The sequence below is a fragment of the Zonotrichia albicollis genome, chromosome 7 (genome assembly GCF_047830755.1).
Source record: "Zonotrichia albicollis isolate bZonAlb1 chromosome 7, bZonAlb1.hap1, whole genome shotgun sequence".
Lineage (NCBI taxonomy): Eukaryota > Metazoa > Chordata > Aves > Passeriformes > Passerellidae > Zonotrichia > Zonotrichia albicollis.
The window spans coordinates 39148851-39165148 of record NC_133825.1 but is presented as its reverse complement, the minus strand read 5'-3'; the positions used below and the strand labels follow the sequence as shown (position 1 = coordinate 39165148).

Here is a 16298-nt window from a genome sequence, read left to right as displayed (position 1 = left end):
GAGAACTTTGAAAGAGGAAATTTTTCTCATATTTAATAAACTTTTTTGTGAGTCCTGCACTCTCACTCCACAAAAATTTGATGGAGCAGAATCAGCAGAGAGGAGACACAGGGGGCTGATCCATATGGAAATATTCAGTTCAGCCAGGGACCAGCAATTGAAAGATGTTCTTTGCCTAAGGATTCCTCCCCCTCTGAGCCCACAGATGAAAAGTTGCCAGAACTAACTGGGTCTTCAACAAGATCTTCAAAGAGACATTGTCATTTAAGCAGTCTGAAGTGGAGAATAATTTCATACTGGAAGAATGGGAGGTGATTACAAATGCTGTAACAATTCTGTAAAATTAAGGGTTGATGAAGTGAGTATAAGAAGATTAAGGCTGCCAAGATTCAACAAGTTTTGACTCTTTTCTCTCATGCCCACAATGCTGTCAGAAAAACAAAGATTTTATATTCTCTTCTTGTACATTACCAGTCATCTTCTTTATAAATAGCAACAATTTCTGTGCATGAAACCTAGACTGATCATTACTTTCCTATTTGTGATTTATAAAAAACTGAAAGCCAAATGCTCCTTCTACCTCTTGTCTGTTCGTTTAAGTGTGATTTTCTACTCTTCCTTTCTCCAAGTGTCTTGCTCCAGCCTCGATTTATATTCTGCTTTAATTCTTTAATTTCTCATTATTATGCTTATATATTTGATATATGAGTTCTATATGCCATGTTTCATCTTTTTCTACCTTCCATTCAGTGGCTATTCCTCTGATCCTCAGCCTTGTCTATCTCTAGCTGCTGTATACATTTCAAGAAAGCCATACATATTGATCACAAAGAACAACTGTCTATTCAGATGGTCAGAAATATAGAAAGCCTAACTTCATGTAAAGCTGAGATGGAGTATGACTGCTCTCTACAGACAATTGTGTGGTGGAAAAATTAAGTGGAAAAACAGTAAACCAGAATCAGAGTAAAGAAGTAAGTAAGAAGTACCTAACTATGGAAAAAGCAAAAATCTGGAAAAGGCTTCCCATAGAGGAGAGAAAATAACTTCATTATTTTTAAGCCAGATTTTGATACGTTCTTAACAATGACGGTGTCTCACAACATGGCAACCACTGCCAACAGCAAGGGACCAAGAACCTCCATTCCAGGTTTATGTTCTAAGTGTCTCTTTTGAGGCATAAGGATTTACAATACAGAAAACATCCCATTTCTTCAGCATTAAAGATGATTCCAATTCACGAAAAACAACCTTGGCCTCAATGGGGTATTGGGAAGCTGTGGAAGCAGCTGGTACATGACAATACACTTTGCAAAGAATATAGCCTAAAACACAGAAAAATATTAAAGTCATTCACGGCAAAGTCCGCTCAGAGCACTCCTGGAAATGTTTAAGATGCAAAACAGCAAGTAGCATTCTAATCACTGGAGATCAATTGTAAGTGTGGAGAAAGGCTCAGGGCAAAGCCTAAAATCACCATCTGGTGATCAGTACAGACCTGCAGAACAGTTTGCTCTGCCTCATTTTTTTCCTTTTCTGTTTCCTGCTGCTGCTCCGTGATTGCAGTGAGATCTTGACGTAACTCCACAATTTCTGACAACAATCGGTCTCGCTCTTCTGTTACCGTTTCTTGAAGTTTTAGCAAATCCTCAACACTGGAAGCAAGGAAATAATAGTCAAGCAGTGTCACAGGCCATTTCTGTTCTTCCTCCTATGCCAGACAAAGACTTTTGTGAGAAAGAGGAGTTGAAAAAAATTTTTTTTCATTTTAAACTCCTCTGTATGAAGGCTGATGGTCAACCGAATTATATACTTTTATCTACTGTGAACAGAGTCACCATCAGCCAAGTCAAAACTCTTTCCTGTTGTATCACATCCTCATGAGTCTGAATAAACCTTCCATTTCCCAGAAAGGTAACAGGGAAAAAAATTTCCTCTTTTGTTCCCACTGCAAAATTAGTTAGGGACCAAAAATGTTACACTATTGTAACCTGTCTCTCTGCACCTCACCTGACTGGACACCTAACTAGGTTATGTCATACAGTCACATAATGTAAAAATAAAAACTGACTCTGTTTTGACACATTTACAACATGAAAGGAAGTCCAAGCGTGGGTTCAAGCTCTATCTTAAAAGCAGTCTAATTTTCTAAAATATTATTAGGTTTTCAAGGCTGAAATCTGCCAAGGAGTGAGTCTCATGGCCTTGTCACTGGACAGGGTATTTAAGCGTGGAACTGAGGGCAATACAGAGGGAACTTCAAGAAGAAATTGTAAGCCAGCAGCAGCCTGCGCAGAGCTGGAAACAGGAGTGAGATGTTAGCAAAGTAACAGCTCCTGGCTCTTACAGGAAAATGCAAAAAGCTAGGGAGACAAGACTTTAAGGAGAGCTATACTAGGGGGAGGTTGCATGACCAAGGTTTTAGATCCAAGGAAAGCAAACAGGTCTAGAGCATGTCAAGGACAAAAGGTGAAGGATTTGTCAAGGACCCAGGTGGTTTATGTGCTGGCCCATTCCTTGGAGGGGGAAGTGCCTGAGCGCACTGAAGTTTTTGCCGCCTGGAAACACAGAGTGCAGAGGCAAGCATGTCCCATACATATCCTGCATGCATATTATAAATAAATACCTTAAACAGTATTAAAATTTCAAGCCATAATCAGGCAGGCCAATGACCAGCAATTTCAGTAGGAAGTGCACAGGCCATAGGGTCAAAACACTTAATAATATCTTTGAGTTTAACTTAATGTTACAGCATAAGCAGTCTCTGAGGACCTGATACTACAAACAGTAGGTTCTGGAGAGCTTCTGAGCAGCTCCAGAGGATGATTATTATGTTCACAATGCAGTGGCTTAGAGGCTCCATCTCAGACTAGGTCCCTCTATGTGTGTTTGGTTAAAAAAACCAAAACATAATCTTGAAAGTGGATAAAATACAAACAAGAACACAGACAGTGTTAAAGCCTTATAACAAAGCTAGGAACAGAAGAGAAATCAAGTGTCCTGCCTTCCTGATTTATCTACTTGACCTTGCTGCTGTGAAATGTAAAAATGTTGACAGGATCCTATTCTCAAAGTATGTTGAAGAGTTTGTCAGATAAAACAATATGACACATACTGAGAAAGTGCATAGGAATCATTTTATTTGATCTTTTAGCTTAATCCAATACTGAATGAACTCAGTCAGTGCCTGATTCTGTTACTTACTCACTGCATAAACACACAGACAAATAAATGTGTATTCATGAGAAAAGTAAAAGACAGAAAAGATCTATGTTTTCAACAGTGTCTACATGACTAAACAAGGTACAGAATGATAGAAAATCAGATCAGGCTTTCCCTCTGCCTGAGGAAAACTTACTTGTAATCCTGTCCAGCTCTTTCCTTCATTAAATCATTTAGGTGTGAAATTTCCATTTTTAGTGAGTCAATTGTTTCCTTCGTTTTCTCTTCCCTTTCATGGGCTTTATCCACCATTTTCCAGGCCCTTTCAAGCTCCTAGGAATGAAATGGAAAATAATTTACATAAATTAAATTGTGTTTAAAAATAACCACAAATTAGAAATTAATTGCCTTGCACTTTACTTAGTTGAGAAAATAGATTTTTGTGCCTTTTCATGATTAGGTTCACAACAGTCCCCTCCACTTGGTATCTATTGTTTTGGCTGAGGGCATGGACTTTGTGAGGCTTTGATAACACGAGTACCACCAATATCAGTAAAAATTTACTGACTATTCAGTGTCCACAAAGGTATCATCTACTTAAATCACTCATGTCTGTAAAATTCCTATTAGGACAATGAGCATCCAATCTGATTTGGATGAGGAAAAGATGTTATACAAATTTTCTTCCTCTTTGTTCATTTTCATCGGTGAGGACTTAGTGTAATTTGATTTCAACTAATTTTTCAGCTAATGCTCAATTCTTATGCCAAATTTTAGCACATGGAGATACTTAAATGACAGAGTTAAGTGCCTCTCACAAGCCTAGGGTTTGATACCCACAAACAGGATAAGGGAGGAGGATTCACTTCATTTTATAACTTCCTCTGCATCTCTCTCCCTTGAATCAGATCCTTATGATCTGATTCAAAATCAAGGTTTATTCCTTGCTAGGTTCAAATAAAGCTCCTACCATTTCTGGAATCCTGTGCTAAAAAAAAAAAGTCTAAATTCAGCAAGTGACTGGACTGGAAGGAAAGTTCCTGAAGTCTCAGTAAATGATGAAGACACTACTTTTACACTAGAAGTCCCTGAGCTTCAAATCACAGCATGATGCTCTTTTCTCAGCTGGCCCCCAGCAGAGGTCTGGACTTCATCAACTTGTACAGATTTAGACCCCAAACGTGGCTGTGCAGTTCTACATTAGCTCTAGGGTCTCCCCAAGGACAGCCAAATAGAAGCATCATCATATCAGGCCATAATATCCCTTTCAACTCCTACTTGCATCATATGAAATTGTGGCAGGAAAAAACTACTTTAGAAGCCATCTCCACAAGGAAGAAAAGAAAAAAAAATAATTTATATCAAATTGTTTACAAAAATTCTTTATTGTAATTGACATCTCTGTTTGTTCCTAAAAAAAAAAATACCAATCTATTTAATGTTAAACTCTAAATTATGACACCTATGTTATGTTATATTGTTAATATACTTATGGAAACCTTACAAATCAAATCTATGTAATATTTAGCTTTTTAATGCCTAAAATAAAAATTCAAACTATAGAACTAGCAGAAGTAACAGGGTACCAGATTTTGCTGAATGATAACACAAAGTATAACATCTGTAGCCTCTTCAAAATGCAGAGGGAATACATTTCCATTTTATTTATTCAACTAGCTCAGCATATCCAAATTTGAGAAACCATCTGGAACATAAAGATCAGGAGTTTTTGCTCTTCCTTTTTATCCACACATACTAATAAAGAGGTAAACAATGAGCTTTCCTTGCTCAGAAATTCTGAAATTACAGTCAATTAAACTCACTACCTACAAACAGTATTTTCATTACTTAATAAATTACTTAGTTCAAAATTTAGCCTGAAAAATATGATTTTTCAATTATGTATCAAGCATTTTTAACCAGCTTTATATATAAAATCAATTTTTATGTCATACATTTTAAGTTCTAATCTCCATTCAATGCAGCAATGATCATACATAAAGCATCAAGCATTATCTAACAAATTATAAGTTTCTCATTCATTAATATCTCACACAAAGAAGCTAAATTCTGAAATTTAAATAAATGCATGTTGGGCTGAAATAATTGCACAAAGACACAGTGTACATATTGACTAGCAGAAAAACATAAAATATAACTGCAAATAAACATGTTTCAGATTTGTCAACCAGTAAGAGGCAACCACCCTTTCTCTAGAAAAAATGCAAATTGAAAATAAGATTAAAGCTGATTACTTACATCAGAGCTTCCTGCTGGCTGATTAGACTGTGATTAAAATTGGTGAATTAAATCATTACGATTGGAGCTTTGCGGAATAGGACTGGGGAATAAAATCAATGAGTCTCTGAAAGGTTTCAGAGTCTTTTGTTCTGATGAGTATTTGCAAAAGTGATCTCTTTTGTCAATAAGACCATTCAGATAAGCACTGATTTCAGGTCATCCTAAGCTCTGTTTTTTGAACTTTATCTTTGGCCTGTAAAAACTTGTATTGAATTTGTATTGATAATACCAATTTTTATCAATAAAGTAAGAAGACAGGGGGGATGGCCATGCTAATAAGCAAAATCTAAATAAGAATTTTCTACAGACTTCAGCATCAGCAAAACTGAGCTTCATTGTAGCTGCTCATTGGTTGTGTCTTCTGCTGTAAGAGCAGATCAATAGATCTGTTATTTTCAGAAGTAAAAAGGAGCAAAATTTTGATGATGGAAGTCTTCATAGAGGAAATATTCACATTATTATTCAGTGTGAAAGATTGCAGCATGTCAGCAACACGGGGTGATTGCAGTACAAGATAGGCAGGTAATGCATGGCAGTCTGCTGCATAATTAAAGGGAGTACCCTGAATGTTTGCTGTTAGAATAATTCAAAAATCTCTGGAGAAGTACTGAACACTGGAACTTGTGAAGCAGAACTTATGAAGTGTGACTGCTTTACTTTGCTTCCATTAAATACCCCAAAAGATCACATCAGTTTCATTGCTCAGAAATTGAGAATTAATGAAACGTTTTCTTATTATATTGGATTGATACGCCTGGAAATTGAAAATTTGGCAATTTCAAGCAGGGCAGTACAAGCTCCTATAAATTCCTCTTCTAGAGTACTTCCAGTGCAGACTCATGGATCAGTGTCTCTAGCCATGAAAAATAGAATTGAATTTCCTTCATGATTAGCTTGGCCCTTTGCTGCTTTGATATTACTGTAAAACAGCAGATTGTTGTGTCCTGTTTATTAAAACTACAAAACAGATCCTTTAACTGCCACCTGACAGTTAGCAGCTATTGATTATCACTGACCCACCTCCTACCAGCCACAGATCTGTGTGCTTAACCCCTGCCCTAAACAAACTCTACTGATTACAAACAGGCTTCACACAGAGAAAAAATTTTCTTCTGCAACTTTTATTTCTTACCCTAATGACCCATCAAGTCATCAAGAAGTAGGACCTTAATTTGGAGCAACTATTCCATTTTTACAGCAACTGTTCCATTTTTACAAGAACAGCCCCATCAGGATTCTTTTATGGTTTATAAATAATTAAACTGTGGGACAGATTTTTTGTTTAATTTAGCACTAAAGAATTTCATCTTGGCTACTTTAGCACTTGAACTTCCTTCAACACTTAGCTTGGATACATGGGAAACAAACTGTTTGGATGTTAAGAAAATTGTAGTGAAAAACTACAACCCTTCTAGAATTTTCCTTCAGAAGGAAGAATAATATGGAATATAAAGGGTTCACCAAGCAAAGCCTCAAACAAGACATGAATATTTTAAACAATATTAAGATAATTCCTGAACCTTTAAGAGGACTAATTCTCATAACCAAATTTAAAAAGTATCAGCTGTATACTTGACTCACAATGCACCACTAGAAATGAAATGTCACATGTTGTGCACTGCACATCATTTCTAGCAGGATCATATTGTCAAGCAGCTTTTTCACTAGAAAATCACTTAATGGGTTCAATAGTAGGCAGTATGCTTCAGTCATATTCTGCTTGAGCTTAAAATTAGCTGCTGAAATTGGAAAGGCTCTATTTTCCCAACATTTCCACTCCTCAGTTTTATGACGTTGCCGAGATGTCTCCTCAGTTTGGGAATGTCTGGAAGGACCACCACTCCTACTGTTCACACACAGAGTATTGCCATGTGATAGCAAAAAGGAAATGGTAAGGATCACCATGGTTCCTGATGTTCATCTACCAGGTTTTGATTAGCAGCAGTGAAAATCAACAAGATTTTCCATGCTTTTCTTCCTCCTTGAAGAGGCTTTGGGCATGGGTTTGCAAGCCGCAGCCACAGGACGACAGTGCTGCTATTTATATTTACTCTGAATTTATTTTCTTCATAATTCTAAGGACAAGACATTCCATTTCAAAGAACTTCTATTTCTGTAGTGCTCAAAAATCGCTCTGGATTGCTACACTGACTTTATTTTACTGGAACAAAACACTTTATTGTAAGGCATGGAGGTTTCCCAAATAAGTGCTAAATTAAAGCCTATCTAGGTATCACAAAGCTAAGTTTTTAAACCATCAGAATGAAGAAGTTCCACATACAGTCTTATGATCCCTTGGCAGCTTTAGGTTTCTGACAGTGAAAATTCACTGTAAGCCTCAAAACATCAACTGTTTTTAAGGAGCCAAGCACTTTGATTTGACAGAGTTTAAATCAATAATAACAAACAACACATCAGAGTAAATTGGTGAAATCACACTGAAATGCTATATAGGATTCCTTTTCAAAAGCACTGTGAAACATTTATTTATATAAGTTGTCACTTCCCTGGCCTAAAATCCATACTTCAAAAAAAGTAGGTTTTTGTAATGTTCTGGCAATAGTTAACATCCAAGCAATCCTTCAAAAGTTATAATGAATCAAAAACAGTACATTAAGTTGAAAATGTGCCATTTTACAGAGGGAAAGCTTAAATAAAAACTATTAGTAAGGACTTGAAAGCTGACGGAGTTGGTTTAGTGCAAACACAGAAATTGACTAAAACCTGTAAATATACCAGAAAACCTGTAAATAAACACAGAAATTGACTAAAACCTGTAAATATACCAGGCTGAGCAAACAAAGCAAAGCAGAGGTTAAACTACTGGAGATGCCACCTCTATCCTTAATCCTCAAGCTAGCTCTCTACATAAAATCAAGTGTTCTTTCAGGTGCTTTTCTTATTACCACATTTTTCATTAACAATTTCAGATCATACTTCATTCTATTCAAAACTTTACCGACTTCAATGATGATATAGTCTCCTCATCATCATGAGTGATTTTGGTGAGCACAGCTACTTTGGATGACTTCTCCACAAGCTCAGCATTCAGCTTCCTGCATTTCTCCATGAGATGATGTTCATTTTCACGAGACTTCTTCATAATAGCAAGAAGCTTCTCATATTCGACACGGAATTTTTCCAGAGCTTCATCCCTACTCAGTATACTGATGAATTCTTCGGAGTCTTTTTCCAGGGCTTCAAAGGCACTTTCTTCCACATATGGTTTGTCAGACTCTTCCTGAGTGAAATAATAAACAGGAAGAATTTAACATCTCACTTATGACCCCAGAACACAAAAAAGTAATATACTGAGTGCATAAAAGCTACTGAGAAATCATGACAAAATTTTCTGTAATAACAGTTCTTTTGCTAGCACATATTATGCATCTTGTAGGCTATTTTTCAAACACATTTCTCCTAATTTTACTGAAATAACTTGTGCTTTACCAGCCAGAGTTCTTATAATTGAGTCCCACAACTGCTTTAAAGACAAGTCTATAAAATACCATAATTGTGATAGTGTTTGAATAATGCATCAATCACTGAGGAAACCCAGTATTTTAGCCCTAATTCTGCCCAGTTCTCTACCCTCTAAAGTCTGATTAGTTCATGATTTCTATCCAGATAGTGCCAGAGACATGCAGACAAGCACGTCTCAAAGCTCCACTGATGCCAACACAATCCAGTCCTCCCTCTGTGGGAAATGCTACTGTTAAACCTTCCACAGAAGATATTTTTCATCTAGCTCAGTTCTGATGCCAAATCCTTGCAAATGCACCTCTGAGGTGTTCTCACTAGGATAGGGAAGCAGCTCTCTTGTCAGCAGGAAGACCTCAAGGGCAACTTTAATGCTGCAGCCCATGCTCTGGCCGGCATCAAAGAACAGTCTGAGCTGTGAGCTCAAATTTAGTGCATCCCTCCTTCAAACCTGCTCTAGGACTCACAGCTTTCTTCTTATATCATCCTCTCCAAAGCACAGAATCACAAAATGGTTTGGGTTGGAAGGGGCTGTGAAGATCATCTCATTCCAACTCCGTGCCATGGACCCTCCACTAGACCACGTTGCTCAGAGCTCCATCCAACCGTCCCTGAACACTTCCAGGAATTGGCCATATGCAACTTCTCTGGGCAACCTGCGCCAGTTTCTCGCCACTCTCACTGTAAACAATTTTTTCCTAATATCTAATCTAAATGTACTCAGTTTGAATCTGCTCTCCTCTGTCCTGTCCTGTCCCCCATTACATGCTCTTGTGAAAAGTCCCTCTCCAGCTCTCTTGTAGGCTCCCTTCTGTAGTTCAGTCTTGATCTTGTTCATGTTTGTGATTGTAAATAGACTTAAAAGATGAGCAGTAATGAGGGGGGAGGCAGATCATGCCCAGGATCTTATATGTAGCAGCTACTCCTAAAATATAGGAGTTAGTAGTGCCTGGGTACAGGTACAGGACCTAACTGAGCTCCGCTCACACAGGTGACACATAAATGTGGTATATGGCTACAGATGATACACGGGTGATGTTGTTGGGCTTATCCTGAGGTGCAGCCCTCGTCCCGTCCAGGGGACAGGCAGGGACGGGAGGGGCAGGTCACAGGTTACCTCAGCCATGCTGCCGTGGGGTGGAGGCGGCGGGCTCGGTGCAGAGAGTCGGTGTCGGTGTCAGTGTCAGTGCCGGTGCTGGGGCGGTGCCGGTGCCGGCGGCGGTGCCGGTGCCGCGGGCAGGGGCGGTGCCGGTGCCGATGCCGATGCCGGGGCAGTGGCGGTGGCAGCCCGGGCCCGCGGCGGTGCCGAGGCCGCCGCTCGCAGCCAAGGCCGCTGTGGTATCGTAGCAACGGCGGCGGCTGCGGGCGGGGCCGCGCCAGGCCCAGGGCACCGTCAGACACCGGCCCGGCGGCGGCCGCCTTCAGGGATGGGCCGGTCACCCCGCTGCCGGAGTGTGTGTGTCCATCTTGCTGCTGAAGATCGGCTGTCGGGGATTCTAACCAAAGACACCGAGGAATGTTTCCCCTCTGGCCCAAAGGGCTCCCGGAGCAGAGCGGCTGAGCACGGCCGGCAGGGTGGGCCAGCTGGGTCACAGAATTGTTAGGGTTGGACACCTCTGGTGATCAGGCACAGAATTGTTAGGGTGGGACACCTCTGGTGATCACCCAGTCCAACCGCCCTGCCAAGGCAGGGACACCCAGACGCAGGAGTGTCTCCAGGTGGGTTTTGAATGTTTCCACAGAGGGAGACCTCACGACCTGCCTGAGCAGCCTCTTCCAGTGTTTTGCCACTCTCAATGTAAAGAATTTCTTCCTCGTGTTGAAGTGGAACACCTCGTGGTTTTGTTTATGGCCATTGCTCCTCATCCTGTCGCTGGGCACCACTGAAAAGAGCCTGGCACCATCCTATTGGCACCTGCCTTTGAGACATTTATATGCATTGATAAGATCTCTCAGTGTTCTCTCTTCTCTCAGACTGAACAGGCCCAGCTCCTGCAGTCTCTCATCATGCAAGAGATGCTCCAGACTCATCATCATCTTTGTGGTCTCCACTGGACCCTTTCCAGTAGCTCCTTGTCTTTCTTGTACTGAGTCCACCCAAGGCAGGGTCCTGTGGAAGGCAATAAACAGGGATTTGTGCAGTTTGGGGGAAAAAATCATAGAACCACAGAATAGATTGGGTAGGAAGGGACCTTAAAGATCATCTCATTTCCATGCGCACTGCCATAGGCAAGGACACCTTTCCACTATCCCAGGTTTCTTGAGCTCCATCCAGCTTGGGCTGGAACACTTCCAGAGACAGGCCATCCACAACTTATCTGGGCAACCTGTTTCAGTGCCTCATCACCCTCACAGTAAAGAATTTCTTACCAAAATCAAATCTAAATCTACCTTCCTTCAGCTAAAGGCCATTTCCCCTTGTCCTCTCGCTACATGGCATTTGGAGCCTGACTTCTGCCATATCATCGTACCTAACTATTCACAGTAGCCTGTCTGTGCATGTGGCTGCTTTGGCACAATCCATGGTGCAGGAAAAGGAGAGGCAGGACAGCAGCTCAAGGATCAGCTGCTGCTGTTCTCTCCACTCCCAGCTCACCCCTGAAATGGTGGGGTTTATCTCTCTAAGCACACAAATTGTTCCATCTGATAGGGCTTTTTAGAGCATGGAATGTACTGTACCATGTATACACTCGCTAGCAGCGTGCATGTTGGTTACGACCTTAAAGTACCACTTGAAACAAATAATGATGACAGAAAACTTTCTCTCTTGCTGGTTTAATGAAGCCTGAATTGTAGCACTTCATTTTACTGATTACGTGGCAAAATAGGCAGTTTCAAATGGATGCTTTCAAATGATCTGATTTTACCATTAGAACTGGAGAATAATACTCATTTTATAATGTATTCTTTTTATGTGTGACTTAATTTACAAAATACCCTATACACTGAAACATTCAAACATTTCAATGCACACTTCTAATAAAAAAAATCAATAAAGTTCCTTTTCTAAGTTTTGTACTCCCTTTTTTCCTCATTTTCTTTTGTACTGATGTTTCTTACATAATAAGATTACAAGGAAGATGATTATGATAAATTCCTTGATTCTAGGATTTCAGTACTCAAGAGGACCAAACTTCTAGATCTTTAACACAAAACAATGCACATGTAATGAAATATCAAATTATACAATTACAATTTTGTGAGCAAAATACTGCTGGAAGAAAGGGACATGCTCAGAATTTAAAAAAATATATTATATTATATTATAAACAAAAAAGGCCCTCCAATTTACATCTCGAATATATAATTTTGATATTTTTATACTGTTTTTTATGTTTTTAAAAACAAAACATGAGTGGAAGGGAGATGGTCACCTTTGGGCTTCAGGTTCATGCTTGTGCTTGAAGGAAACAGTATAAATGTGTTTAAAAATTATACCCATGTATTAAGATATTTCCATGAGCGTCCTGGTCTGGTTGAAAAGGTCCCTGTTCACTGCTGGATTAGATGACCTTTAAAGGCCCCTCCCAACCCAAACTATTCCATGATTCTACTCTTATGTTTTTCAAATTCCTCATGAGTGTGTCCTCTGAGACTCTGTAAGTGTGACTGTATACACTGGTCTTCATGACAACTTCCATTTGAGCTAAATTCACCCAAATTCTGCAAGTTCACCCTCATGGCAGCTGCATCTCTAACTGCAGTGCAGAGATAGTGGGGTGAATATTTTGCATGGTAACTCATGCAAAAGCCCATTTTATTTTAAAGCCTTAAAACATCACAACCGGGACACAAATCAGTGCGACTGTGAAGACCCAAATATTCACATTTAATTAATTCTGGAATAAACTATATTGACAACAAGAGAATGCCTCAACAGCTTCATAAACCAGGAGCTGCACTAACACTCAAAAGGACACCTGAGTTTCTGAACTTAGCAAGAATTTACTTTTTTTTTCTCAGGACCAGCCACTTAAAATTCTCTGTGCTTGAGATTCATCAGTGAAGTGTAAATAACCACATCTGCCCTCCTGCAATGCTGCTGTGACTGTCATGGCTATAAATGATGCACTCATGTCATAGAGAGAACCTCTGGACAAGGTGGAGGTCTTCAAGTGGGATCACATTTTAACTCTCCCTCTTAAGATGATCACATGTCCCCCTCTGCAAAAGCCTTTCTGCTAATAAAAGCAAAAATCTCCAGTGGACACAGAAGAAAAAAATACCCTTAATAAAAACAAATAAATCTCCATTAATAGCAAGGACAAGCCAGACCTAGAAAGTTTCAGTTCATTGAAAAAATTGCTATTTATTTCCCTGAATGTCTTTGTTCAAGATGCACATGCACTTTATGGTAAATGAGAAGAATCACTTGTCTCACCAGCCGCATAAAAGAGAGTTTTGCATCAGTGGACTGTGTTGATGTGCATGAAGAAAGGGTTAATAGAGAAAAAATGTTTGCTCACTGATTTATTCGAGGTCACAACCCTTGTGCAGTTAATTTAAGACATGTTTTAAACTGCGGTAGCAGGAAAATGATAAGCCATTTCTTCCTGAATGTAAGGATTTATGGGCTGCTGCAGAGATATAGAATAATAAAGTAAAATCACATCATAAGATGACCCAGGAGTATGTCAGCCATTTGGGGCAGGGACCATGACAGAACGTGTCGTCTCAAAAGTGTGAAAGGAGCCTTGTGAGGAGAGGATGAGGTGCTGAAGGAAAGCACGGGGGCTGGGGTGGCTCCTCCAGCCCCGCAGCTGTCGGGAGGCAGCAGCACCGCACCACGGCCGTGCCCCCTGATTTGACCCCGGACCCCAAACATGGACTGCAAACACCCCGAAACACCCGGGATGGAACGCGGGGTGAACACGTGTCCATGCATGAGGCTCTGCTTCTCAATTCGGTTTTGCTCCTTTACTCAGATAAAATCATCAATGGGAAATTGCCACTAAGGAAAGCAAAATTTATCTACCTAATATTAAATTATTGTTTGACGTTGATTACAAATATGTTACATAAATATTACTTAATCTAACTGCAAGTCTTGTAATTTGCCCAGCAGGATGGAAATCCAGCAGAGTCTCATGGTCCCAAAAAGCAGAGATGCTTCAGGCACTGTCAGTGGGCTGACATCCTGGGACGTACCCTGCAAACCAGATTGCCCTCTCAGAGTTTCATCAGTCTTGCAGTATTAAAAGGAACAAAAGTAACTGAAATGCTTCTGACTGAAAAGGCTCCTTTTGCTCCAGTGACAAGGAAATGCTATATAGTCCTCAATTACTTAATTATCTAACTGATGTTTTTACTATATTCTTTTTTAATGTCCTCTCCACCTGTTATTTTCAAACTTAATGATAGTTTTATAACAAGAACGGTTGTTCAGTTTAAATTGGATTGAGACTTTCTACTTTGTTCATAAAGATGATGCAATAGATCTCAAATAACAGTAACCTTTGATCATGTTTGGCACTAGAGTTGAGCTAACGATCTCAAGAGAGGAAACATTACCATTTTCATAAGAAGCTAAATCATAGCAATGCTTGAATTAATAGAAACATCCAAATAAAGACCTTGGTTAGTTTTGAGAAGCTAAAGCTGACAAGTGGTCTGTGTACAATGTACAATTACATGTTCTACCTGAAAAATAAAATAGATGAAAATAAAATTAATTCAATAATCCTGAAACTAAGTTGAACTTGCTATTCCCCAGTATGTTTTGAAACTGCAGAACAGTTTTCCATCCCAGTTTTTCCTCCCAGTTCTGAAACTGGGATTACTATGGCATGTTAGAAAATTCCTCTCTTGTACCCTCCTCCAAACTAAACACAGGAATTCTCCAAGACTGCTGGATGAAAGCAATGCTCTGCAGATCCCCATCACCATCACTGCCCACTGTGGGCTCCTACCATCACCAGTGTTATGGTTTATGCTATGAGTCCAGCCTTCAGCTTTAGAGAGTGAGATGGGGGAACTTTTCTTCCTATAATATGTGAAGGAATAGTCTGATAGAAGTAACCCCTCCCATCCTGTTGCCCAGCATCATTAATCACTGGAGAGGCTATAAAGGAAAACCTGTAAGACTTTTAAATACACTTGGGCCTGCAGAGCTCTTAGGTTTTTTCAGTCAATGATTTGCATTACCTGCTTACCAGTTCTGACCCATGGCTGTCTTCCCAATCAGGAACATTTGGGTCTATTTAAAAATGAGTTTCAAATATGTAAGGAGTCATCATGTGCTCATTAGCTTTCCAACAGCCTTTTGGTTCCAGCAGCAGAATCCAGGCCCTAATATCATATTCCTGTTGCACTCACATTTTATTCTCCAGCCTTTTAATTCTCAGCCACCAAGCCTTTCCCTAGATGAAAAGTGTGTCAGGCATCTTTCACTATTTGACACCTGACTCCTCTGGAAGGAAGAGGCTATTAGAAAAAATCTTAATACCTGGAGAAGGGTGGAGAAATCACAGAAATTTAAGATGTTTATAAGGTCAGCTGTACAGGGTAGATGAGGACACCACATGGTGAGCTGCAAGGAGGTGATCCCATCTCCCTGCACATGTCCTTGCATGACATGCAGGAGTTGTGAAATGTCCATGGGTGGGAGTCCCCCACTCCCTTCTCCCCTTGACCTGCTCCTGCTATGCCTGCTAAATCACCATCCTGCTGCAGTCTCCTTCAGGCTTACACAAGGGTGGGCTCCAGCAAGGCCTGACAAGTGCAAGATTATCACTCCTGCTTCTCTCTGTGAAGTGTTAATGTAATCCCCCTGTGTACTCCAGGCTCGAAGTTGTCTCCAGCATTCTTTGATTTTTTTATTTACTGTTTCTAATAGTTTAAGTAAATATTGATGGTTTTGTAATGAATTAGAAATACCAGTGGAAAGACTAAATTCTCAATCATCTAACATATCTCAAAGCAGCTGGGAAAGATACCTAAAATTTGAGTCTCAGCCGAAATCCTGCTCTTGTCCTGCACCTGTTGATGGCATCTTACTATTTTAGAAATAGTATTATTATGTCTAATTTCTGCTGCAGTAGTGGCCACGTCACAGAGCCACAGTTAAGTCTCAGTGTGTGAAGAACTATGGTACTGTTACTCCACTGCTTGCAGCTTCAGGTCCTGCCCAGCATGTGAGTAAGGTTAGCGGAGCTTGGCTCATTATCAAATAAATTACTACCTTTAGCAAGATAATGATCTCAAGCCTTCTGCAGTGCAGCAATACTCAAACAATGAATCATGTCCTAGAGTTGTCAGTTGCTTCTAGCTTTCCCTCTTTCAGACTGCTGAACTGCATCAAAAGCCCCCTAACACAAATCAAATGAATGTGTCTTGGTTTGAGTTTTCCATTTATG

At 39.9% G+C, this 16298-nt stretch overlaps 1 protein-coding gene across 5 annotated transcripts in view; it reads right to left on the bottom strand.

Annotated features, from left to right (window-relative positions):
- The window catches only part of CFAP58 (cilia and flagella associated protein 58), a 58149-nt gene extending 47721 nt beyond the window's left edge, over positions 1-10428 (bottom strand). For 4 of the 5 annotated variants that reach the window (XM_026799665.2, XM_026799666.2, XM_074545188.1 and 1 more), the window contains exons 1-4: positions 10061-10428; positions 8423-8704; positions 3359-3495; positions 1499-1655 (exon numbers count right to left, since the gene is read on the bottom strand). In XM_026799665.2, the coding sequence (XP_026655466.2) occupies positions 1499-1655; positions 3359-3495; positions 8423-8704; positions 10061-10069 (585 nt within the window). In that variant the 5' untranslated portion in view covers positions 10070-10428. The remainder of the gene's footprint in view (positions 1-1498; positions 1656-3358; positions 3496-8422; positions 8705-10060) is intronic. The other variant, XR_003382716.2, reaches the window with a different exon arrangement.
- Positions 10429-16298: the final 5870 nt, after the last annotated feature.